We start from the raw sequence: 27,740 nt of genomic DNA, 5'->3' as shown, positions 1-27,740 counted from the left end.
GCGGTGGACTGGGGGAGAGAGACCGCAAGAGAGTGCATTTGAGAAAACGCGCCAACGTTACTTTAAATAGCCTAACGTCACACACATTTAACGGCATTTATTTAAATGACGAGTAAAATATGCCATAACTGGTTGTAAAAAATACGGAAAACCATTGTTTGTGTAAATACTAGATTGGGTCCATCTAACGTTACTGGAAAAGGCAGTCAGTCAACTGTATGACATAATGGGATATGAAAGCGGCAGTTTTTGAGGAAAACTAAGTTCCTTCAGACTGTCCTGTTAATAATAATAGCCTATTAGATTGTATTATTTACTTTCTTCATACATATAGCTATATTTAATTGATATTGGTAATGGTTCACGTTGTAAACGTAACTTATAAAAGAAATGTGTTAAGTAAAAAGTACTTACCTCAGAAAAACTCACAGCTGGTGTCTAGGTATAGCGATCCACTCTGAGAGAAGTCCGTTTTGCGCACTCGACACGTCACACAAACATCAGTTTATATTCTGCCAGGTTGTTGCGCGGGCTTTGCACGTGAGCAACAATTTAAAATTTGTGAGGTCTAAGCAAAGTTTATATATATATATATATATATATATATATATATATATATATATATATATATAAACTTTGCTTAGACTTCAAAAATTTTAACTATTATTATTATTATTATTATTTAAATATCACCACACGTGTGCTCTTTTACCTGGCATAATTTTTTTTTTGCCTCATTTGCCTGTATGGGAACCAGTTGTGGATTACTATTATTATTAAAAAAATATATTTTTTAAAAAATATTTATTGGAGAAATTAAAATTAAAATGATTGCTACTATTAAAATTAACATCCAGTGTGTGAAATGAGAATGATTTCATGATTTTCATCTGCAGAACAAGATGGAAAAAAAAACTATAAAACATTATCATATGACATTTTAATAGGCCTAAAACATTAATACAATATGCATATAGCCCTATGAGTAATACAAGTTGTGGACACAATGACAAAGGCAATGATTACAACTTAATTGTATGTATAGAAATATGTCTTCTTCATTTACAGCAAAGTACTGTAAATTACCATATACAGTAAGTTACTGTAAAATTCATTTAAAAAACCACAATGCAGTGCATATTACAGTAGTTAACCGTAAATAATATAAATGGTATTTTACTGGGCTTTTTTTGCGGTAAGTAACTGTAAAATTACGGCAAAGTCTAACAGTGTAGATGTTAGTAAATGTTAGTGCTGTTCTGTAACAGTGAATGTTAATCTTCCCTGACTAATTTAACCAGTCATTTATTACATGCAGAACTGAAGCCATAAAAACATATTTAAAAGAAACACAAACAGAAAAAAACAATGCAAAACATCTTCAGCGCTTTCAGTTATTAACTATGAAAAGACAAACTCTTCAAAACTGCTTCAGTGATAAAATAACAGATGATCTGATGTGAAGCTGCTCTGTAGTAAAATAAAGTGAAACTCCACCAACATCTAAAATAACTGCACATCTATAAGTGTTAATGCATGAACATCTAGCTCTTTATTTCTGATAATACACACTCTGACCTTTATCACTTTGAGCTCCAGTGAGCCTCAACTTCTTGACATTTTCAAGCATAGTAAACACTGACTGTCACGAACCACACCGAACAGAAGACAGGTAGATCCAAATGCAGTAAGTGAATTTTAATGGGGAAATCCGTACTCAAAATCCAGTCCAGGCAGGGGTCATAATCCAAACAAGCAATCCAAACAATGAGACACAAAGACAGGAACAGGCAGGAACAGAATACAGAAGTGGTGTGATATCTTACAAGAAACAAACAGGCATGGAACACAGAAGCGCAATGACATAAAACAAGGACTCCGTAACAAACACTGACACAAACAGGATATATATACACAGACACTAACAAGGTGAGGGGAAACAGCTGAGTGCAATGATGATGGGGAACACCTGAGTGCAAGGTCGTGATAGCCAGACAGGATGATGGGAAACGTAGTTCATGATGCAAGTAACACTGGGGAAGGAGGACATCTACTGGACAACCGGGGAACACAAACCCAACACTGTGACATAACCCCCCCTCTACGGAGCGGCTACCAGACGCTCCAAGACGACAAATACAGCAAAACAAGAGTCCAGGCGGGAGGTGGAACGGTGGAGGATCAGGGGGAGGGATGGAGGGCCAGGTCCATGGAGGGGAACAGGAACAGGAGCTGACAGCTTAGCCAGCGACCGGGGCGAAGCAGAGAGTCCATCGGGCGGCCAGGGCGAAGCAGACGACCCATCGGGCGGCCAGGGCGAAGCAGACGACCCATCGGGCGGCCAGGGCGGAGACTTTCCCCCGGGCGGCCAGGGCGGAGACTTTCCCCCGGGCGGCCAGGGCGGAGCAGACCATTCATCGGGCGGCCAGGGCGGAGCAGACCATTCATCGGGCGGCCAGGGCGGAGCACTCCCCTCAGGCGGCCAGGGCGGAGTAGACATTCCATCAGGCGGCCACGGCGGAGACGACCCCACGGGCGGCCACGGCGGAGACGACCCCGGCTCAGGAACTGGAACAGACTCCACCGGCTCAGGAACTGGAACAGACTCCACCGGCTCAGGAACTGGAACAGACTCCACCGGCTCAGGAACTGGAACAGACTCCACCGGCTCAGGAACTGGAACAGACTCCACCGGCTCAGGAACTGGCACCAACGGCTCAGGCACTGGAACTGGCACCACCGGCTCAGGCACTGGAACTGGCACCACTGGAACTGGCACTGGAACTGGCACCACCGGAACTGGCACCACCGGCTCAGGCACTGGAACTGGCACCACCGGCTCAGGAACTGGAACTGGCACCACCGGCTCAGGCACTGGAACTGGCACCACCGGCTCAGGCACTGGAACAGACACCGGCTCCAGCTCAGGAACAGACACCGGCTCCGGCTCAGGCTCAGGAACAGACACCGGCTCCGGCTCAGGAACAGACACTACTGGCTCCGGCTCAGGAACAGACACTACTGGCTCAGGCTCAGGAACTGGAACAGACACCACCGGCTTCGGAACAGGAACAGACACCACCGGCTCAGGAACAGACACCACCGACTCAGGAACAGACACCACCGACTCAGGAACAGACACCACCGGCTCAGGAACAGACACCACTGGCTCAAGTGTGTGCGTAGCCCACACACACCACATGGCTGTGGCCATAATGGCCAGTGTCGCGGTCACTGAGGGCTCAGGCTCAGGAACAGACACCACCGGCTCAGACACAGGCTCGACGGCGGCCATCTTGTCCGGGGACACAGGCTCGGCAGGCGTTACGTGAACAGGCTCGGCGGCGGCCATCTTGTCCGAAGACACAGGCTCGGCAGGCGTGACGTGAACAGGCTCGGTGGCGGCCATCTTGTCCGAAGACACAGGCTCGGCAGGCGTGACGTGAACAGGCTCGGTGGCGGCCATCTTGTCCGAAGACACAGGCTCGGCAGGCGTGACGTGAACAGGCTCGGTGGCGGCCATCTTGTCCGAAGACACAGGCTCGGCAGGCGTGACGTGAACAGGCTCGGCGGCAGCGACGACCATCTTGTCCGAAGACATAGGCTCAGGAACAGTCTCTGGCTGGGCAGACGTGACGTGAACAATCTCTGGCTGGGCAGACGTGACGTGAACAGTCTCTGGCTGGCCAGACGTGACGTGAACAGTCTCTGGCTGGGCAGACGTGACGTGAACAGTCTCTGGCTGGGCAGACGTGACGTGAACAGTCTCTGGCTGGGCAGACGTGACGTGAACAGTCTCTGGCTGGGCAGACGTGACGTGAACAGTCTCTGGCTGGGCAGACGTGACGTGAACAGTCTCTGGCTGGGCAGACGTGACGTGAACAGTCTCTGGCTGGGCAGACGTGATGGATCGCTGGGTTGACACAGGCAGTGCGAGCAGCTCGGGCGGGGCCGGCAGAGCAGGACGCCTGGGCGGTGCGGGCAGAGCAAGACGCCTGGGCGGTGCTTCAGGGACGGTAGTCACCTCCGGGATGGTCTCAGTGTTATGAGCCACCAAACTCGGGACCACCGGACTCGAGACCACCTGAACTGGGACCACCGGATTTGGGACCACCGGCACTGGGACCACCGGCACTGAGATCACCGGCACTGAGATCACCGGCACTGGGACCACCGGGACAGTCACGGAGGGAGTCTTCCTTCTCCTCCTCCGTTTCGGGACCACCGGACTCAGGACCACCAGACTCGGGACCACCGGACTCGGGACCACCGGACTCGGGACCACCGGACTCGGGACCACCGGACTCGGGACCACCGGACTCGGGACCACCGGACTCGGGACTGGAGTATCCCACTGGCTCCGATGCTGAAGATAGCTGGTAAATCCCCAAAAATCCAGGATCTCCAGCCCCTTTATCTCCCACCCAGGCAACGGGTCATCCAGACAGACATTGAAGAATTCCTTCAATGCCGAGTCATTGTACCCCAACCCTCTAGAGAGGGTCCAAAACTTTTGGGCCAGACATCCCACCGGCTGGCCCTGCTGGCGTAGGTCCATTAAGTTTTGGACCCGTCCCCTCCTCTCATTCTCCGTCTTGGGGGGAAGGATACGAAACCCCATACTGCTGGATCTATGTTTGTGACGGAGTCCTTCTGTCACGAACCACACCGAACAGAAGACAGGTAGATCCAAATGCAGTAAGTGAATTTTAATGGGGAAATCCGTACTCAAAATCCAGTCCAGGCAGGGGTCATAATCCAAACAAGCAATCCAAACAATGAGACACAAAGACAGGAACAGGCAGGAACAGAATACAGAAGTGGTGTGATATCTTACAAGAAACAAACAGGCATGGAACACAGAAGCGCAATGACATAAAACAAGGACTCCGTAACAAACACTGACACAAACAGGATATATATACACAGACACTAACAAGGTGAGGGGAAACAGCTGAGTGCAATGATGATGGGGAACACCTGAGTGCAAGGTCGTGATAGCCAGACAGGATGATGGGAAACGTAGTTCATGATGCAAGTAACACTGGGGAAGGAGGACATCTACTGGACAACCGGGGAACACAAACCCAACACTGTGACACTGACCCATGACGTGTTAAAAGTGTTAACATATTCTTTTGATATTTTCCTATGATTAATATTCATCCACTATGGATTACACCACTGCTGTGACACTCTAAATGCTCACTTTATTCAGAGTAAACACTGCATTAGTGAGACGCTCAAACAAAAACACTGAAACGGTGCAACAGTTTCTCACATGTCTCAGACGAGCTGCTAAAGACTGTGACCTCAGAGCTGACTAAGATAATCAGTTATGAGATGCCATTGTGAGCAAATGCTTGGATTCAAGGCGGGCAAATAAAGCAATAATTTGAGACCAGAATCCAATTCCAGCTCCAGACGAGCTCCTTATTCTAACAGTGAGCAAAATCAACATGAAGTTTCATCAGCGCTCGTACTGAGGGAATATCTCTGATGATATTATTATACTTGCTCCAAACCAAGAGACACTTGATCAGAGACAACATGCAGAGGCTCGTAGACTTTAAACATTTTTAAGTCTGAAAATTGTCAGGGCATTGGCGCATGTTCACATCAGAAAACAACTGAAAACAGCGCTGTTTGTTCGCCTTGCTAGTTGTAGTTGTATCCATTAAACTATGATATTAAACAAGCTTTAATCGCTAACATAGCAGACTCATGGAAAAATACGTTATCAATTTTTTTTATTATCATGACTAATTTATAAATGACTCCGCATCGTCTGTATTAATGAGAAAAATAACCACTTCATCTGATGTTTAAAGTGAATAAAATAGCCTTGACTGAAGAACTTTGTTCTCTCCCCCGGCAGCGTTCCCAGATCGGGAGAACGATTTCCAGCCCAAAAGCCCAACAAAAAAACACCCAAAACTTTAACTATAAAAATAATGTTATAGAATTTTACTGCCATGCCAATTAAGGTTGATAATGATTTTTTTTAACTCATTAAAACAATAAAATAATATAAAAATAGATAAATTCCCCAGGAAAACTAGGGCAAAAATGAAAGAAATGTTAGCAGATATGACTAAAATGCCCAGACAGACACTGGCAAAATGGCAGTCAAGAAATTAACCGATACCCTTGGAAAAACAGTCAGAATAATGCAAAAAGTGAACCTGAATAAGCAACGAAATGATCAGGTATTTCACGCTTGTTCAGACACAACGACAGTCAAAACTGTCAACAGAGAATTAACAGCAATAATGCGCTTTCCTTCGTGTTGCAGTCTAACTTCAGACAGAAGTGTAAAAGATGTCCTGATGCAGGACAGGATCATATAGTTTCATATTCAGTTTTGATATTGAAGTAATTTAACTGTTTTTTAGCGTTACAATTATATGAACTAAGAGTGTTCGTCATCTCCCTCCACAGGTGTAATTCACGTTTAGAGACTCTCCCACTCTTTACCATGTAACTTATATTTAGGAAACCCTGGCATTGTGATCACTTGAATATACAAACCCGGCCACACTAAATGCGTCTCTATAGCACGCATTGTCTTTATCGTGTAATTTATACGCGAAAATGAGTTTTTACGTGCATATGATACGCATGGTTAGGTTTAGGGTAGGTTTAGTAGTGGTTGTAACTAACTCTGAGGAAAGAGTAAATAAGTAATAATTACTTTTGAACTTTATTTTATTAGTCTCCTCTGTTAATGTAATGAGTCCTTTATTTCCGCCTTCATAGTGGAACGTTAATCTCGCATCTAGAAAGGTGGGACTTGTTAGTGAGACGCACACACTGAAGGAAAGGGGAAAAAACCTCATGTCGCTCTAAAACACTCTGAAGTCGAAAAGTTCTAAAGAAAAGGAGGGGATAATTAAGCACCTAGCTGGAACGGGAACAAGGTATTGTGTTTGGTTTGTTTAATGTTTATGTGCATTAATATGTAAGATAATTTATTTGACTTGAAGAAGTGTTTAAATGTGTATCGCTTATGTCATGTGAAGTTATGTTAACAAACTTTTCAGCATTGTTAATACTGACTGAGGTAACATCATAAAAGGGTTTTTATGAATGGCTATTTGTAATATTGTTATATATTGTTGTATATATAAAATATATTGTTTAATGTGGCCTTTGGCTAATGTTTGAGTTCGTAAGAGCTAATTTTATGTTATTTATCTGTCCTGTAGCTCTTACGGTGTTTCAAGAAGAAAAAGGTGTAAGAAAATAAAGGCTTTTTTGAAATATCAGTAAGCTTCACCATTGTCTGGCTGGGGTTTAGCTACAGTGGTGTGGGGTACGTATATACGTTTGGTTAGGATTAGTGGTTTATCATTTGAGAAACCAATCCTGTTCAAGTAGTGCTATAGACAACACTTAATGCTTGTTGTTGGGTGCGTGTGTAAGCCTATTACACGCAATAAAGTGTGTATCACATGCACGCAAAATCTCATTTTCGCGTATAAATTGCACGATAAACACGTTCAAAATCGGATTTCTTATCGCGCTAAAAACCCGTCACTCATGAATCATTATGTTTGTCTGCTGATCAAAGCACTGTGAGGGAAGGAGTGAGGACTCAATGTTTCTGAACTTTTTGTTTTACCTCATTTGCGTTTGTATTGTTTTACTACTTACACAGTTATTTGAGTATATATTATTATATTATTTCCAATACACAGCTTGGTTTTTACTGATATGTTTAGGGGGGAAACCCTGAGATCGGGTCCTGACCCCCGCTATTTCTGCCTACACTAATAACTGAGTTTAGACCTGAATTCAAACTTGATCTCACAGTAAAATCACAGCTCAATTATTTCTATATGAGAATAACAGTTATTGTTAAATCCTCTCTGTCTAATTTAACCTGTAATTTATTACATTACATTACATTACAAACAACCAAAGTCATATTTAAAACTCACCATCCTGACGCCAGAAACACAGACAGAAGAAAACGATGCAAAACATCTTCAGCGCTTTCAGTCCACAAATATGAAAAGACAAACTCTTCAAAACTGCTTCAGTGATAAAATGACAGATGATCTGATGTGAAGCTGCTCTGGAGTGAAAGGAAGTGAAACTCCACCAACATCTAAAATAACTGCACATCTATAAGTGTTAATGCATGTACATCTAGCACTTTATTTCTGATAATTCACACTCTGACCTTTATCACTTTGAGCTCCAGCGCGCCTCAACTTCCTCTAGATCAAGGCAATGCAAGTTTATTCATATAGCACATTTCATACATTATGGCAATTAAAAGTGCTTTACACAGAAAGGAATTAAAATAATCACAAGATAAAAGCAAGGAAAATGAACAGTTATAAACAGTTATAAAAGGAATTAAAAGAGATATATGATACAGTTATAAAATGAATTAAAGTAGTAAAAAGATGATGCATAGATAAACTTCTCATCTGGCAAAATACCGGTGTATGATATTTTTCCCAACTCTGGGATTTGCATGGTGATTACGCTGTGTGTGTGTGTGTGAGGTGTTCTTTCGGCGCGCCTAAGAAATCTATTGGACGTCTCCGATAGACCCGATTTTCCCCTAAAATCGTACAGGAGGAGCTCTAGGACTCACGGGGTAACCTCGGGCTCACTAACCCATCAGTCCAAACCCCAAAGGTTTGTTTGGAAGCTCTAAGAATGGAGTCGATCAAAAGTTTGAGTTCAGTTTAGAATCAGTGTAATCGGTGGGACGTACAGTGGCACAGTGCTCATTCAGTAAATGCACAGCTAAACGTGTTTTGAGTCTGGATCTGAATGTGGCGACTGTAGGAGCACATCTGATCTCCTCTGGAAGCTGTTTCCAGCATAGTAGCTAAAAGCAGACTCACTATGCTTAGAGTGAACCCTTGGTATTTCTAGCTGATGTGATCCTAATGATCTGAGTGATCTGCTGGGTTTATATTCAGTGTATTGAGGTCCTAGACCATTGAGTGATTTATACCAGTAATAATACTTTAAAATCAATCATAGTGTAACTGGGAGCCAGTGTAAAGACCTGAGGACTGGTGTGATGTGTTCATATGTTCTGGTTCTTGAGCACATGGCTGGTTGTGAGTCAAGGCCTGCGGTGTAGACGCTCTATAAAGCCTGAGAATAGTCCCTCTCAGGGTTGGCTTGACCAATAAGCAAGGTGGAATTTCCAAGTGGGAAAGTTCCTATGATGGGAGGATTTATGACTTAGTCTCAAGTGTGGTTAGACATGGGTCTTGCCGTTTGTGTCCATTTATACTCAGATTAATATTGTAACAGTTCCAGAGTGTTTTCACTGTTACTGGCTGACTACAGCTGTTTTGCAATGATCTTCCTGGTCACCAGGGGGCAACGGCCTCAGGTAAGGGGGTTAGAATACCCATATAAGCAAGAACAAGTGATCTAGCTTTTAAGCCATGTCAAAGAGTATAGAAGCCCAAGAGGCGAAACTCAATAGAACGCTCCATAGCAACAGTTGCCCCCATGACGTGACGGCGCGGCCGCCATTATGGACTGAAAACTGAAGGAAAACGCCGAAAAATAATGGGAGTCAATGGCACTGAAAAACTTAACATAACAAAAACTTAACATAACTTAATTTTTTCTGGCCGTCATATCTAAATATGAAAACAATTTAAAATACATTAATGAGGATGACCGACGTTAAATGACGTTAAATGACAGAAAATATACGTCTATGTGTTGGTTATGCATGGCCTAATTACCCTTAGGAAAATAGTATTTTGGGACAAAATATTACTATAGAAGTACTATAAGACTACTATAGAAATACTATAGCGGCTCTAGGATATTATAGAGGTATTACAGAACATAACATACTTCTGTGATTTTCTGTAATACCTCTATAATATTTTAAAGCTGCTATAGTATTTATATAGTAGTCTTATCGTACTTCTATGTCCCAAATTACTATAGTATTCCTATAAGATTACTATAATATTTTGTCCTCCCAAAATACTATAAGATTCCTATAGTACTTTTTAGTAAGGGTATGTCCCCCACCGAATCGGCTTCATTAGCCTACCACTTACGGTTTGCAAAGATACAATTATAAAATTACTGCAAAACTTTAATCTATCAATATTTATGTTCTATTATGCATTTTCCTTGTTATATAACTAACAGAAATTCATGAAATAATATAGGCTATAGGCAGACACACAGTAATAAGATATAAGCAATAAGATATTTATTCAAATGTTGATTTTGAAATTAGTGAACATCACCATATATATGATTTGGAAAAATAAATAAATAAATAAAATTATAAATGAACATTTCTAAAGACAGTTAATATTTTACATAGAATATCACAAAAATATTAACAACTTGTTTTTTCAACATCTTCAGTGAAAGTGCACACAGTGAACGTTTCAATGGCAAGAAGAAAAAAAACAATCTGTGAATGTCCTATTACAGGCGGAAAGGTACAAAAAAGATGTGCAATCTAGCAAGTGCACACATGAACTATAAACACCTACTAAAATGGATTTTGCCATTGACTGGCGCTAACGATTTCAGCAGCTTTCAGTCCATAATGGCGGACGCGCCTCCGCAGCGCCATCTACAGACTGTTACCCATAACACAACAGAGTTTCGCCTCTTGGGCTTCTATACTCTTTGGCCATGTGATGGCTCAATTTGGGGATGGCTCACTCTTTTAAATAAAGAGGGGTTTTGAGTTAAAGCTCAACTTTTATACCTTGTTGTGGTCACTAAGTGAGGAACAGTGGGTTTGCAACGCTCAATGTAGGCCGTATATATTTCCTCAAATGTGTTTGTTTGGTGTGCTACCCGGAATCTATGTATTCACCACAGACTTTACACCAGTATCAACATTTCTTCGGTTGGATTACCTTTGTGGATTATATATTTTTTTCTTTTCCAACTTTGCCTTTGAGGACTTTTGTCTGAGTGAGTTTTTTGCTATTATGATACAGTGGTTGTAACTTAACTAACTTTGAACTGAACTTTTGTGCTCAGACAATCTGATTGATCAATGTTGGATTACAGATTCCTTAAACACATTATCCATATTCCCATATTATCATTTTGTGGTTTTGTGTTTACATTTTATGGACTGAGCTAATATAGAATATTATTTAAACATCAAATAAAAAATAATAAATAAGTAAATAAAGAGAGAGAGAGAGAGGGAGAGAGAGAGAGAGAGGGAGGGAGGGAGGGATATATAAAAATGGTAATTAATATAAAAATGTATTCCTTTATTTTAGAGAATATTCTTGGATTTTAGAGGTGACCATATCTTTTCAAAATGTATACTTTTGCTCTTAATTTAATGTTATCCTCTCCATACATTAGAAACTAAATCAAACCAATCATTTAAAACTGGGGATTCTTGCTTTCTCTAAAATGTTGTTATTACTTCAAAAGCTGTAATTCTCAGTATTCTAAACAAGTATAACTAATCTTTATTAAGGAGCAAAGGTCCTATACCCAAAACTTTATTTGTATATTTATCATATTTGGTTTCTTAAATTCTTCCCTGAATTATTTCTATCCCAAAGATTTTTTTTTTAATTATTTAAATTACCAGATATTTCTGATGTTGTAAAATATCACATATTGATTTTACAAAATTATTGCGCACATCGCCAAGCGAAATGGGGCCTTGCCCACCGAACGCGCACTCACTCCGCAGTGACGTCATTTTTGCTGTGCTCACCTTCGCTTGTCTGCAGTATGTCTACTAATGACTACAGTAGTGATTTCTCACTAGAAATGACATAATTAGTGGAAAACATTTATCAAAAATGTACATTTACACACAAACTGATGACCAGCCACAACTTTCAGACGCCATTTTTATTTTCTAGCTCAACTGTCACAGAATGTAAACTTTGGAAAGCACAGGATTGTGGGATATCAAAGGCAGCAAAGGATAGGCCTACATCTGTGATGCCTTCATAAATCTATCAGATGAAGGTTTCTCAGGAGATCGGAAGTGAAACATTCAGACGTGTCTCGATTTCTTCCAACCTTGGAATACGTCCTCAGAAAGCAGTATTTACCAGTTTTCAGACGCAGCCAAGTTTAGCTGCCGACTTTCTAGAGTTTACAGTAGTGATGGGACGGTGGATACCGGCGCTCTGATGCTCCAAAGCAGTTTTCAAAGCACTATTGTATCACACACTGTACCGATGCTTGTATCGAAATGACAATACCACGTGATTGATGACATTTGAAGCTTCGAACGTCATGCAGTATTGGAAGATCGGGACAGATGGTTTGAAAAAAGTTGGTGCTTTGCGACCTCATCTGATGCATAACAAGGGAAATGATTATCAAGGAGGCTTTATTTAAATGATTTAACTCTACACTTCCCTATAACATAAATTATATATTTTTTTTAAAACAGAACACCCACAATATTTTTCTCAATTACAATTACTTTAATTATGATCACATACTTGTATATTTTATATCATTGATCAATATGTGAATCTGTTGACCAGGCTACACCTGACACGAGTTGTGGTCTCATTGGCACAAATTAATTTAGATGAGATTAGACAGAACTGTATTGATCCCACTCTTGTATGTCACAGACTTCTGAAGCTTTGTTTGTTCACGTGCTTTTCTGCTCTGGTGATTTGTTAGATATGGTGGAGAAAACAAGTCTGACCACCAGATGTCACTAATGCGCATTGTGGTAAAAGCTTCGAGTAATGAACCTTTTTTTCGGCACAATTTGATGAAAGCCTCAAATGTTTCAGAAAGCCTCGGTTTCCCATCACTAGTTTACAGATGGAGTGGAGAATATACCTGTGAAATTTAAGTTTTGCACTGAGGAAAACACCATGTCTCAAACGCATAAAACAACACAAAATATTGGATGTTTGTGTGTGCTGTGGTGGATCGATTTGATCCATGATCGACCTCTAGGACTGCTTAAGAAAAGCGTGAACACGCAATTATCCAGACTAGATAAACCTGGATCAAATTAGTGGGATTGCGGGAACTTCAATTACCTTTTATGAAACCGCTTTAGCCCCAATTTGTTCATTCAAGTCAGGTGTTGGAGTTTAATCCCCGCTTTTATAGCGTCTTTTATGAAACAGGCCTCAGATGTAGTAAATGATTGGTGTAGTCATTCAGCAAGTGCTATACCATGCAGTTAGTTAGTTATAGCTAGCTAAGTTTCCACTAATACAATTATTTAAATTGAGATTACATGACAATTTGAAGTTAAAAGTACAATATGTAAGTTTTCGCCGCCATTTTCAAAACAGTAATAAAGGTGAAGCTTGATGATGCTCTGAAGGAGAGTGGAAATATGGGAGAATAATGTTGTTTTCATCATCCAGAGAGAATTCATGAATCATGTTCACAGATGAGGTAATGAATTAGTTTTTGTATCACCTGTATTTTATCAACATTATTTTGTCATCGTAATGAATTAGCTGCAAGGAATGTGAAATGTGATGCTATATTAGCCTGTTACTGATATGTGACTATTTGTCAAATGATTTGTTGTGTTAATGCTGCGCAGTTTTACACGTTTAAAACAATCGTACTTAAAGTAAAAATGAACAAATTTGTGGGTAATGGCTAAATTTTTTGTGCAACACGAACTGTATTTAATTTTACTGCCACAGACTTGGTCACCAGACTTAATAAAAAGCATTAGTGCAAACAAAGTACAAAATAACTGTATGTTATATTTGCTTTCCTGTCTATCTATTGCTTACATGTCTCTGTTATTAGAGACTGAGTTTACAAGTGATGGTTCAATTTGTGTTTTTATTTAATACTAGTTCTATTTTTCTGTCTTTTTTCTGTTTTAGCGTTAATGATTAAGGACAAAATCGTTTTGGTTCTCTGAATGTTAGGGGCTTAAAGGACATTGTTAAAAGGAAAGCAGTTTTTTATTTTGTAAAGGGCAGAAACAGGGATGGAAATGAACTTTTTTGTTCACCTGCCACTGTGGATTTCAAAATCTACCAGCCACTTTCTTGTTTTTAACCGACAATGTGTAACTGCATGTGAAAATTAATTCTACAAGATCTACAATACTTAAGTCGTTTATTTCATAGGGTCTCAAGTCTCAAGGAAATACTGACATTTTCTCTTTCTCTCTTATACACACACAAACCATGAACTGATACACATTTCATTAAATGAGTAGGGCAGATTAAACAAAAAACAAACATTCCTCCACCCATCCTCCCCACTCCCAGTCCAATTTACTCCTGCTCATCAGAATCAGATTCTGGAGTTTCAGAGGTGCTTTCCTGAGCATTCTTATTCCCCTCCATGAACTCTAGGCCGGATGCTAGCCTGATGCCAGAGCTGGATAGCAGGGGTGGGGTCATAATCCCCAATAGAGGGACTGGATAGCTGGACAGTCAGCAGGTCACAGAGGCTTCTTGATGTAAGACGGGACCTCCAGTCACTTTTCATATGATTGAAGCCTCTTTCACAGTCTGCAGTAGAGGCTGGTATGGTGAGAATGAGGTCGACCAGGCTGAGGATGTCGGGGCACTGGTGTTGCAAAAACCTGTTGATTTCTGGCCAGGTCTTCGTGTGGAGACTCTCTCCCGTCTCATACAGTCTGGTCTTGAGAATGGTCCACTGATCTGGGATGAGCTCAACAGCGACCCCCGAGGATGTCAGGATGCTCTGGAAGTGTATAGTTAATTCCTCCACTTCTGATTCACCAAATTCTGAAAAGAGACGGACATAATGAAACAACATTGAGTTATATGCTTTCATGACTTTGTAGATGAAATGTTATATATGAACCTAAACCACATACCTTTAGAGCGATCTGTGTCAGGCCAACTGTTCAGATTCAATAACTTTGTAGCTTGGAGAATCCCTATGGTCATGTCGGTGAACAGGGCTGGACTGGGACAAAAACTCGGCCCGGGCATTTTTGCCCAGACCGGCCCACTATATGATCATAAACACCACCCATCTTTACACGACCTTAATTATGCATACCAACTCCTATTAATTAAAACCACTAATGATGTAATGGGTGATTGTAGGAACGAGTGAGAGTTAACAGATGAAATAAGTCCAAATTTGATATTTAATAATACAGTTGTGAATCCTAAAACAAGCCATAAGTGGCTCTGGCAAAGCTTTTTTTTTTTTGCATTTTAATGTTAAATTCATCAATCTGGTGCACTTTGAGAGTTCAAAATTAAAAGCTCCAACCCATATTCAGTGTGCAAATTAAACAAAGAAAAATTCAAACCTCTTTTAGTTGGTCTATTAGTGTCTATTTACATTACACCTACTACATAATAATAGTTATAATATTAATCCAATGACAGTAATAGCCATATTTTGTAAAACAAATGCACTAAAAAATAAAGGAAACTTTCATAATTAGTGTTGTACCAATTTCTATATTTGAAAGAGATAAGCACATGATCTTTTATTTTGATGCAAACTGCATCAAGCTTTTATTTTGGCGGAAAACATGGTTTACAAACGCCTCTTATTAAATTTCTAGTGAATTGCGGTAATCGTCAACTATGCAGATGTGGAAATAATCTACACTCATGACATATGGCCTAAGTGTTTTGAAAGTAATGCTGCTTACCGTGGACTCTACACTCTCTCATCTCACTCCTGATCCTCTGTCCTCACTATCATCATCTGCCACAGGAGCTGATGAAGGTCAGAAAACATATATTTTGACACAGTTTACAGTGTCTGCTTTAAGGGCCTGGTTCTATTTTTTCACACTATTTCTCTGCACATTCCTTGCGTTTCTTCTCCATCTCGCTGACTATTTTGACAGATACACACTGACACTGCTGCACGCTCGCTCACTCGTTTAAAGTTGTGATTGGGCCAGCCCAGTGTCAATCAAGAAAAGAGCCAATGGGCCGCTGATCTACGTGTTTCATGGGCTTGTCTGTCAGAAAAAAAACTAACACTGACTTTGACCAATGCATTAAACTGGCACAAACCCAGCGCCGCCAATTAAGCAAAACAAAACGAATGGGCTGCAGATGTACACATTTTATGGGCCGTAAAAAAAAAAAAGGAAAAAAAAAAAAGTATGAGTATGAGATATATCGGCCCAAAAAGCACGTCGGCCCACCGGGCATTTGCCCGGTATGCCCAATGGCCAGTCCAGCCATGTCGGTGAAACGACTTTGCAGACTCTGGCAGAGTTTGTCGAGCAGCTCAAACTTGGCCTTCATGACACGGTTTGGACCTCCACCTTGCCTCGGTTACACAAGCGCGTATACAGCATTTCCTGTTCCATCACGGCAGTGTCAGTAGACCCGTCAGACATAATGGAGAGGAATTTTGCTGCCGCTATCTTTGACTGAAGGGTCTTCCTCTCAGCTGCAGATATGTGCTGGTGCTAATTTCCATCCCTGGGCAGAAAGCTCATTTGGATTCCTCTTTCTGGACTAATCAATGGGGTGATGAGATGTTTTTCAGTTATGGTTCTAGCCGTTCTGGAGGAGTGGCAATATGGTTTTTGTGAGAACTGCAGTGTACTATTAATATTTACAATATAATAATCAGAGCCATTCCAGTGCCTTTAATATTAATGGTTAAAGAAGACATTTTACTCAAAGAGGTTGTGATTTTTGTGATTTTAAAATGTACAAACAGAGTCATTAGAAATGTTATTTTACAGGCTTATTACACAAACACTATAGTGTTAGACTTTTCTGTAATTTCTACAGTTATTTACTTTAAATCCCCCAGTATTATACTGCTATTTCTCTTTACAGTAAATAACTGTGATTCCCATTGCATCATGGGAATTTTCTGTGACGTCTAACACCACATACAGAGACTTACTGTATTTTTTAAATTTGCTGTATACTACTGTATTTGACGTAACTGCCTCTCTGGCTGGCACCATTCCACCGTGCTTTTTATTTCCTAATTTTTGCCTTACACCGCGTGTCTACAACGCTATAATAGCCAGAGGCTGTCTATATTGGACACATTGAAGCGACCGGACCTTTAAATGCAAACCTGTGTATCCCTTGTCAGAAATAGCGCGAGCGCTTGGATTCGTATCGGACTACGTCAGAAATATAACGGCCGTGGCACATCTCTACAATATTATTTGTCGTGTCGCGTCAGAGCATCCAGTGTAGGTAATATCACTGGGGTCTGTCTTTTGTTGGATCGCAACGTTCGTGTCTGGCCCGTGGAAGAGACGGAATTCACTTCACCGAGAGAGAGAGATCAGCAAGCAAGGTAAAAAAAAAGAAAAAACATTCTGTGTGTGCTGACAGGATTGTGCCCAGTTTAACCTATGTTATAACGTTAACGTTAGCCTAAAGTTACTCGTCGTCAACATGGTGGTAACGAACTTTACCATGGTAAACTGAGCTAACGTTTCATTTTACACACTTTGTTAGATTATTGAATTGTCGAGTTAAAATATGCCAACGAGCAACGCGTTTACATTAACAATAAATGTGAATAAACTAATGTGAAATTCTGTTTATAGCCTAATGTTGGCCTACTGATGAGAACCTTTATAGTTTTAGCATTAGTTTGCAAACTATACCATATAGGTTTTTTTTTTTAAATGGAATTTAATATTTACTTCCATTTTTGTGTTTAAAGGCAACTGCAACAAAGCGCCAATTCGCGCCAGTGACCTAGCAAGATTCCAGAGGTAAGCCAGCCCATTTGTGATATCTTTTGAGATAAGTTTGCTGAAATGATTAGCAATACGCTATGTGAAAATTGCTTTTGAGCCACTGGTGCAGACTAGGTAGCTTACAATATCTTATAAAATTGGCTAACTTTATATCAAATAAGTGACCTTTGCATTATGTCTAACTTAATTACACAGCAAATGAACCAATCAGAAGATGGACCATTGTCTTTGTTCAGTCTCACCAGATTAAATGTATCCAGGTAAGCACTGCAGTAAAACTCTAACTAATTCATTCATACCAAATCTAGCATTCTAAACAACTTAAGTTTATATTTTTGCATTATTTAGATATTTTATTAGCCAGAAGACTCTACCATTGCAGTCCCACCTGACTAGGAAGGTCCTAATATCAGCGCACAGGTGGGTTAACTACTGTAGGAAGGAGAACGATCATCACACAGTGATTTCTTGCATGTGTCTTACAGTGTATTTGTCTCAAACAGGTACTCCTTCACTGCAGACAAGCTGAAATGGGCTAAAATCATCGATTTCAGTCGTTCTTTCTATGGATCTCAGCATTTTTGGACAGAATTTATGATTTGTAAGTATTAAAATTGAATCTGGCATAATTTAATTTAGGCTAGTTCTTTTGTATGCTATTTATTGACAAAAGCTGTTTACCAATATATATTCTTAAGTTTTTGTGAAAATAATAATAAAAATTAACAAAAAATGAGGTTAAAAATAATGTGACACTAATATTCTCTCTCTCTCTCTCTCTCTCTCTCTCTCTCTCTCTCTCTCTCTCTCTCTCTCTCTCTCTCTCTCTCTCTCTCTCTCTCTCTCTCTCTCTCATATAGTTTTGGAACTGGGATCTCCTCTGAAGGACTGAGCACATTGTGTTTGTGGGCACGCATGCAGACCAGGGAACACTCTGATGTTGTCAATCAAGTTCTGAACAGGAACCAATCTTTGGAGAAGTTGATTTATTCTCAAAGGTGGACAAAAACATTGTGTTGGCTTTTTAAAGATTATTTTGATGATGATTTTTACTCCTATGCTGTAGAAAAGATGGAGAAGACAGTCAGACATTGATAATAATATAATAAGAAATGTTTCTTGAGCATCAAAGAGACTTCTTTCAAAAACATTAAGACACTTAGCTAAAACATACCAAAATTTTATTTCAAAGTGAACTATCCCTTTAAATACTTCTTTTGGCCACCAGTGTACATGAATACACTTATTTGGAAATAAGTGAAATTATTTTTAAGGTGGGGTTATGTGTCTTGTATTGTGAAAAGAACTGTGTTTTGTCCTGTGTTGGACATTTCCTTTTTGACTGCTTAAAAATGTATTTATATTCTGCAGTTTTATGAATGTAATGGTTGATATTTCATTATAATACTTGTATAAGCTAAACAACCAATGACTCTACATTCATTTAGTCAAATGCTAATGTTTTGTTTATGGTTTTATGTATGTTTGCAAAAATGTTTGCAGTGAAGGACAACACATAATGTGTTAATTTAACACGTTTACACATCTTTGTGCTAACCTCTCTGACATATTTACTTTGTTAAAATCATTAACACAATGAATGAGTTAAAATTAACACAAAAAATGTTGTCTCTAAACATTCGCTTCGTTTTTACAGTAATGCACTGTATTACACACAACTGAAATACGGTTTGGTACTGTAACTCTTAATTACAGTAACTTACTGGCAACAGTGTTGCCAGTAAGTTACTGTAAAAAACCCTTGAAAAGTCTAACAGTGTATTAGACGGGAATACATGCAATCAGGAAAAAATATTCTTTTCCATGAGTCTTTTCCTCTCCCTCCTAAAGCTAAGGAGGTGAACTTCAGAAAAATTGTGAAGCAAATATTGAAAATTTAGAGCGGAAATGTGATTAGGTTTGGTATTTTTCTGGAAAACAAAGAGTTTGAGTTTGTTATTCATTTCTTGTTATGTCTTAAAGTTGTTCATTCATAAGTGCAGATGGTTTAAATCTAAATCTAAACTTTATCCAGTGGATGAATGAGGTTAAACTCTTGTGCAAATCTTAAAGATTTGTTAAAAACCAGCACTTAAATTGATTTATCTTTTGGATGTATAAATTAATTTAAAAAGCCCCTTTTGATTTACTAATCAAAAACAATCAAAAAATCTATCAAAAACTTTATTGACAAAGGCAGGCAAATCCAGATGACAGATGAACAGCAGTAGTAAAGTGAGATCTGTGTCTTTGAGAGAAATGTGTGTTTAGTCTGTAAAAGAGCTTCAGTATTAGAGACGTCTGATCTGAACAATAATAACAATACGAGACATGTGAGACTTTAAGTGTGATTGGAAGTCATTTTTAAATTCCCCAATCAAATATGAATTTCTAGATCAGTAAAAAACAAAACAGTATTTACAATGACAAACTTTGAGCACAAATGAGAAAATATGTTGCTGTTTGTTCTCAAATTATGTTCTAGGGTGGAAATAAGCCTCCTGAAAATAAACATACAGTAAATGCCAGCATATAAAGCCATTACAAATAAATGAAGATTAATAAATGACAAAAAATAGTAATATGAGAAATGACACCATTAGGTTTCTGATGTGTGAATATGTGCTTGATCTCGTTCAGCTCTTCTGGATCTGATGTCATAAACCAGAATAATGACAGTAGCCACGCCCACCAGAGCAGAGAGGACCAATCGGATCACAGCTTCAGTAGGACCACAACAGTGGACAGAGTCTGAGGAATAAAAGCATCAAACTGAGATCAGATCAGTTCATAAACGCTAATATCAGGAACAGGCAGACGAGCTGGAAAACATGAGAGAGAGAAAAGATAAATACAAACAAATCTAATCAACAATCTTATTTTTGGTTCTTTTTGGTTGAGTCAGTGTTTATATGATCTATCATCTCAAACTATAAAGTGATTCAACAATTAATAAATATGTAAATAATTGGTTAAAAACAAGAATTTTGGAAGGACATGAGAAATGATCTCTACTCACCAGAGACAGAAACTCTGAAAGCTTTTAATTTGTTACTTTTTGAAAGCCAACCCTTTCTCATACTTCTGGTCTGTAGTTTATAAAGTCCAGCATGTTCAGTTGTGATGTTTGTGATGGTCAGAGATCCAGTTTGATTGTCCAGCTTCAGTCTGTCTCTGAATCTCCCAAGATAATCATCATATACAGTGATTCTGTCGGCCTTTACATTAATTTCAGCTATTAAAATATTTTCATCTCCAAACATCCACCGAATCCAATCATAATCCTTTATTTCAGTGAGATCAGAGTTTACAGTGAGTGATTCTCCCTCCTTCACTGATATTTCAACTGTATCAACAAACAGAAACAGAGTTTGTATCAGAGATATTGATATTGATATGTCAAATTAACAATAATATAAAACGAAACACAGAAATGAAGCAAAATGGTGTTTGGATTAATTTCATTTGATTAAAACATAAAATGGTAAAACAAATATTTAACCTACCAAAGACTGCGAGAAAGACACAACTGATCGAACCATACAGCCTTCGTAACAACTTTGGGATATAAACTCCAGCATGTTCAGTTGTGATGTTTATGATGGTCAGAGATGCAGATCGTATGTTCAGCTTCAGTCTGTCTCTGAATCTCCCATCAAGAACATCATCATATACAGCGATTCTGTCGGTCCGTTTATTGATTTCAGCTATTAAAGTCTCTTCATCTCCAAACATCCACTCAATCACATCATCATCCTTTATTTCAGTAACACCAGACTTTAGAGTGGAGTAATCAGTAAGATGTGAGTTTAGAGTGACTGATTCTCCCTCCGTCACTGACATTGACGTCCCTGCTGTAAAACCAAAAACACACACAAACAGGGTTTGTCAGATTAATACTGTGAAATCACTTAATAATGTTTTACTAAATAGTTTAAAATGTCAGTTTGCAATAAACAATATAATAAACAAAAAGAAACAAAATGGTGTATGAATTAATTGAAATGTTGTCATTAAATAAAGGTGAAACAAATGTGTTTAACCTCACCATAGGAACCAATATTGATCTTTCTTTTTCTCACACCGTTGATCTGTAGAGAATAAGATCCCATCTTTTCAGTGATGTTTGTGATGGTCAGAGATCCAGTTTGATTGTTCAGCTTCAGTCTGTCTCTTAATCTCCCATCAAGAACATCATCATATACAGCGATTCTGTCGGCCCGTTTATTGATTTCAGCTATTAAAGTGTCTTCATCTCCAAACCTCCACTGAATCACATCATCATCCTTTATTTCAGTAAGATCAGAGTTTAGAGTGAATGATTCTCCCTCCATCATTAGCTTTTCATCTTCATCACCAAACACACCTGAAGAACAGAGTTTTTCACAGATTAAAGCTTTAAAGGGATAGTTCACCCAAAAATGAAAATTCTGTCATCATTTACTCACCCTCAAGTTGTTTCAAACCTGTATGAATTTCTTTTTTCTGCTGAACACAAAAGAAGATATTTTGAAAAATGTCGGTAACCAAACAGTTGATGGACCCCACTGACTTCCATAGTATTTTTTTTTTTCCTACTATTTTTTTTTCCTAGAAGATATTTTTTTATATCTTCGTTCAGATGATGACAGAATTTTCATTTTTGGGTGAACTATCCCTTTAAAATCACTTGATGTTGGTTTGATGAAGCTTCATTGAAATACTTTAAATCATTTAAATGTGATGTTAATAATATTCTGCAGCAATACAAAGACAAAATATGACAAGTGAAATAGAGTAGAAAAAGATTTATATATGATACAAAAACTAAATAAAAACACACTTTTACTTTAATGTTGTAACAAGTACCGAATTTACTGTTGCTGTATAAACTCATGCTGTGGTTTTCTGTCTTTAGTAGATTTCTTAAACGTTATTGAGGATTAACTAACATTTACGAAACTGAATAAAGACACAGAAAAGAAGCACAGCGTGTGCAAACTGGTATATCCATATATCTTTAGTAGATGTTAGTCAATGTTAGTGCTGTCCTGTAACAGTGAATGTTAATCTTACATGGTACCAGAACTGAAGCCATAAAACATATAGAAACACAGACAGAAGAAAACAATCCAAAACATCTTCAGTGCTTTCAGTCCACAAATATGAAAAGACAAACTCTTCAAAACTGCTTCAGTAATAAAATAACAGATGATCTGATGTGAAGCTGCTCTGTAGTGAAATGAAGTGAAACTCCACCAACATCTAAAATAACTGCACATCTATAAGTGTTAATGCATGAACATCTAGCTCTTTATTCCTGATAATTCACACTCTGACCTTTATCACTTTGAGCTCCAGTGCGCCTCAACTTCTTGTCATTTTCAAGCATAGTAAACACTGACCCATGACGTGTTAAAAGTGTTAAAGTGTTCTTTGATATTTTCATATGATTAATATTCATCCACTATGGATTCATCCACTATGCGCTCTCATTTACAGAGCAATAGCAAGTAACTAGTAGCCTGGCTAACGTCAGACCAAGTCTCATTTGAGACTTGGTCTGGGAACCACGTGTTCATTTTCTCGTATTTGAGGCGTGGTTTACGAATGCCCAGAGCCGTTTATTGGGCGCTATGAATGTCTATCAAATGCGCCTGTATGTAGCTCATAGCCAATTGCTTCAATTATACCAGATGACGTATGTAGAGTGACAGAAATGTCGACAAGGAAAAAGACGATGGGTCAAAGATTTATTTGTACACGATGGCGTTTAGCGAATATTACTGTTTGTGCAAGATAAACATGAGGGTAGAAGATAATGTCGAGTCTGATGCCATGTTGGATCCATAGATATAAACAAACTGCTTCGGTGTCATCATCGTCTTGCTGCTCCCTCCCCGTTCTATGATTGGTTCCCTTTTTCAGGGGAAAATTTGGTCCATGGTATCCAGACTGCCTAGCAGCGTGAATAAAATCGCGCTGCGAGCAAGGCAGTATGGGGAAACCCAGGCTAAGTAACTACGCCACCCCAGCATTAAACTAGCTGGGGAACACCAATTAAGGGCACACAAGTTCGATCTCCTTCCCACAATCACAAAATACTGAGGCGTGGATATGTACAAAATAGATCTTTATTAAGTGATCATAAATAATTTAAAAGACCACTGGTAACAGTAAAGCACTAGTGGTGGCAAACAATGTCACTGATTTACATATGAGCAAATTGGTCAAGCATAGAAACAGCAACAAAAAGCAAACTCTCGCCACTGAGCTGGGGTGCACCAGTAGTAGGGCAGGCTAAGCAGTGGGCTTCAAATCAGCCGTAACCCGTGCACCAAATCTCAAAAGCACACACTCCAGTGAAATACACTGCAAGAAAACCTACACCTCACACTCTTGGAAAAGGAAAGTCTACATGCACCCTTCAGGGATAGCTAACCTGCCCGCTCTGGGTCACCTCTGCTCCTGAAACAAAAGAAAAGAAAAGAAAAAAACACCTAAACAATTAATAATAAAATAAACATAAACAAAAATAAACAAAATATAAATACATGAGAAACAACCACATTAATTGTGACTGCTCACAACAATAAACAATTGACAAAAATAAACAAAATATAAATACACGAGAAACAACCACATTAATTGTGACTGCTCACAACAATAATCAATTGACAAAAATAAACACTGAAATAAAGTAAATGTCGCTTACCAGAAATGGCAACAAAAGCACAGAACAGATAACAAAGTAATCTGAGGCTCCAACTCTAATGTAAGCCAAAAAAAAACCAAAAAACCAAAAAACAAAAAAAAATAAGCCAAGGAAGACTATTCCAAAAAAATATTAATAAATCAGAATTATGAGAAGGATAACAAATTAGATTAAAGAAATCATATAGCTCATATTATGAGCTGACCAACACTAAAAAAAAAAGGAAAACAAGTCAAAACCAAAGCAAAACAAAAGGCAAAACAAAGCAAGAGAAAAAAAAACACAACCAAAAAATGAGCGTCGAGACTACGCCATGTCCCGATTAAACGCTCAATTTACAGGCCTAAAATACACAAGAAACAAGGTTAGCTGACATACTTTCTCTTAAAAGTGGCCACATGATAGAAACATGAGTGGGTTTACACATAGACATAATAAATACATAGACGCCCTATTGGCCGCTTTGGAACGTTGCTGCGATACGTCAACGCGTCCGCCATTTTGCGCAGGGCAAGCCTGCCTGTAATCAAATGCAAGTAAACAGGTGAGCTGCGGTTTTTCTGGATAAAAAAACAACAAAAAAAGTTTATTTATCAACCGATTTCAGTGAATTCCGATTTCTCACTTTTTAATGAGGAATGGCCAAAGTTCAGGCTTGTCATGTTTTTGGCTTTTTATTCTTGGATAAGAATTGTGAAGACCCCCATACTTATAATTTAATTTTCACATTAAATTAAATAAAGTTTTCTTATTGTGGAAAAAGCATATTCTGTCATTGACCCGATTTTAGCAATAACAAAGATAACTGATGGATCCTTTATGGTAATACATATGATATGGTACAACTACAGTGCAATGCAAATAGTAAATATAAGATAAAGTGAGAAGTTGGCTAATAGTAAATAGTTAAGTCAATAAAATAAACAAGCACTATACAGCAAATAATAAAATAAAAAATAATAAGTTAAATAGTTACTATGAATAGTACAATCATTTAACAGCATTTACTATAATAGATTGATAATCGCAAGTGGTATATTATTATAATAACAATAATAAATAATGTAAATTTATATATTTTAAAATATTCTTACATAGGCTATATAAAATAAAATGATGCAACCCTGTCTATTTTTGTTAAATTTCAGTTTTTAAAAGGTATAAGAAGCTGTACAAGTCAAGAAATAAAGTAAACGATTCAGTCAAACATACAGCAGGCTAACGTTAAAGTTAAATACCCTAAATATATAAAGTTATGAAACTTCACTTTGCCCTCAGCCAAAACGATTTGCCAGGGAACAAATTATAGATTAATGAGACCAAAGATCGCTCGTTAGATATACACAAGACGAATTATTCTCACGTTTAACCACTAGACTAAAGACATCAGATCCAGCAGCGAACGTCAGAAGCACTAGCCGAGGTAAGGCTGTTCTCGGCGGGGTACATGAGCGCTGAACGCCCGGTGATCGCTGGATCTCACAACATCAGATAACATTTTTAAATAGGTGCTATCTTTATAAATAAACCACAGATTTGAGCTTTAAACAACTACATTGTCGACTGAAAAACTCTTAAAACTACATGTCGTGACACAATAGTAGTATTTTTAAATTTCGCGGCCTTTCTCCTCTGAAAATAAAAATAGTAAATGAAATACAACCAGAAACAAATTTTCAGTTTTGCTTGTGAAAGGTAATTCCCTGAGACCTGTTTTCAATTATGTGGCGATTTGTAAAGCCCCAAGCAGCACACGAAATAGCCATTTTTCTCAATTCTCGTTATGAGAGGTATGGGAAAGTTGCCCTCCGCAGTATGGCGGCGCCGTTGACGTACAATCCAGCGGCCAATAGGGCGTCTATGTATTTATTATGTCTATGGGTTTACATACCGACAGGCAGGACTTCCTGTCAAACATCCGGCAAACCAATCCCTCATACAATTGACTAAACAGAAAAATAATTCGTCATAAATACACCAAATAAACTCAATAGTCCCACGCACACGAACAATACAATTAACATACCGAGCAAAAGAGCAGCAGCCACCAACAGCACTCCACGCTGTGCATGCAATCGATTTTCTTTCCAAACTGGGACTAAAGCAGCAACGCAGGAGAACCAACCTCTTAAGCAGTACAATAAGTACCCACAAACAGACACCAGCTGAGCAGAAAGGTTAGTGAACAAACAATATAGACGCCCAACCGTAGCCATGACAAACAAACACCTACCTCAAACACAGAGCGGTGGAGTACCGGCAACCATGACGCCCAAATGGCGCAATAATAACGTGATATCCTGCTAACCTAGGAATGCTCTTTATATAGCCTACTCGCTCTGTTAATCATGGGGCGGTGCTATCTGTAACCGGCACTTCACCACACTAAGATAATCAGTTATGAGATGCCATTGTGAGCAAATGCTTGGATTCAAGGCTGGCAAATAAAGCAATAATTTGAGACCAGAATCCAATTCCAGCTCCAGACGAGCTCCCTATTCTAACAGTGAGCAAAATCAACATGAAGTTTCATCAGCGCTCGTACTGAGGGAATATCTCTGATGATATTATTATACTTGCTCCAAACCAAGAGACACTTGATCAGAGACAACATGCAGAGGCTCGTAGACTTTAAACATTTTTAAGTCTGAAAATTGTCAGGGCATTGGCGCATGTTCACATAAGAAAACAACTGAAAACAGCGCTGTTTGTTCGCCTTGCTAGTTGTAGTTGTATCCAATAAACTATAATATTAAACAAGCTAACGCTATAATCGCTAACATAACAGATCTGTTATCATTTTCTTTTTTATCATGACTAATTTATAAATTACTCAGCATCGTCTGTATTAATGAGAAAATAATCACTTCATCTGATGTTTAAAGTGAATAAAATAGCCTTGACTGAAGAACTTTGTTCACTCCACCGGCAGCGTTCCCAGATCGGGAGAACAATTTCCAGCCCAAAAGCCCAACAAAAAAACACCCAAAACTTTAACCCTGGAGAACCCAAGAACCCTTTTCTTCTTTGGAAAATTACTATGAACTATGCATTAAATTACTGCTATAAGTTCACTGAACACCAAAATATCCACTTTTTCAATTTTAACCCTTTATTCCCTAATTTAGGATTAGGGCCAAATTTGACCCATTGGGCTTTCGGCATATTTCAAAGAATCACAATAACAAACACTGTCAATGCAGACTATTTGAAAGTTCACGTCAGGCAACTCAAAGCCTTTCTTTCGCCAACTGTAAGTTTTTGCGGCACGATTTGCTCCATCTGTGGGCTAGCAGTCTCGGCAAACGGCACATCTTCATCCCTGGACGAGTCATTGGACGAGTCACTGTCTTGGGCAGAAGATTCACCACCATCACTTTCATGCGGTTGAAA

General features: G+C 39.0%; 1 protein-coding gene and 1 long non-coding RNA gene across 5 annotated transcripts in view; one reads left to right on the top strand and one right to left on the bottom strand.

Moving 5' to 3' along the window:
• Positions 1-27,740, bottom strand: part of LOC311297927 (uncharacterized protein) — a 63,312-nt gene that overhangs the window by 28,223 nt on the left and 7,349 nt on the right. Inside the window, exons 2-5 of one of the 4 annotated variants that reach the window (XM_084420406.1) lie at positions 21,702-22,019; positions 21,160-21,507; positions 20,673-20,999; positions 19,820-20,404 (exon numbers count right to left, since the gene is read on the bottom strand). In XM_084420406.1, coding sequence (XP_084276532.1) covers positions 20,253-20,404; positions 20,673-20,999; positions 21,160-21,507; positions 21,702-22,019 — 1,145 coding nt within the window. In that variant the 3' untranslated portion in view covers positions 19,820-20,252. Of the gene's footprint in view, positions 1-19,819; positions 20,476-20,672; positions 21,000-21,159; positions 21,508-21,701; positions 22,020-27,740 lie in introns of those variants that run through there. The other 3 variants (XM_084420407.1, XM_084420409.1, XM_084420408.1) reach the window with 3 other exon arrangements.
• On the top strand, positions 17,854-18,241 carry LOC311298990. Its single transcript, XR_014629023.1, has 3 exons — positions 17,854-17,913; positions 18,014-18,073; positions 18,157-18,241. It is a non-coding gene; the product is annotated as an uncharacterized lncRNA (long non-coding RNA).

Source organism: Rutilus rutilus (genome assembly GCF_951802725.1).
Source record: "Rutilus rutilus genome assembly, chromosome: 10".
In the NCBI taxonomy this organism is placed as follows: domain Eukaryota; kingdom Metazoa; phylum Chordata; class Actinopteri; order Cypriniformes; family Leuciscidae; genus Rutilus; species Rutilus rutilus.
This window is presented reverse-complemented; position numbering and strand designations above follow the sequence as displayed.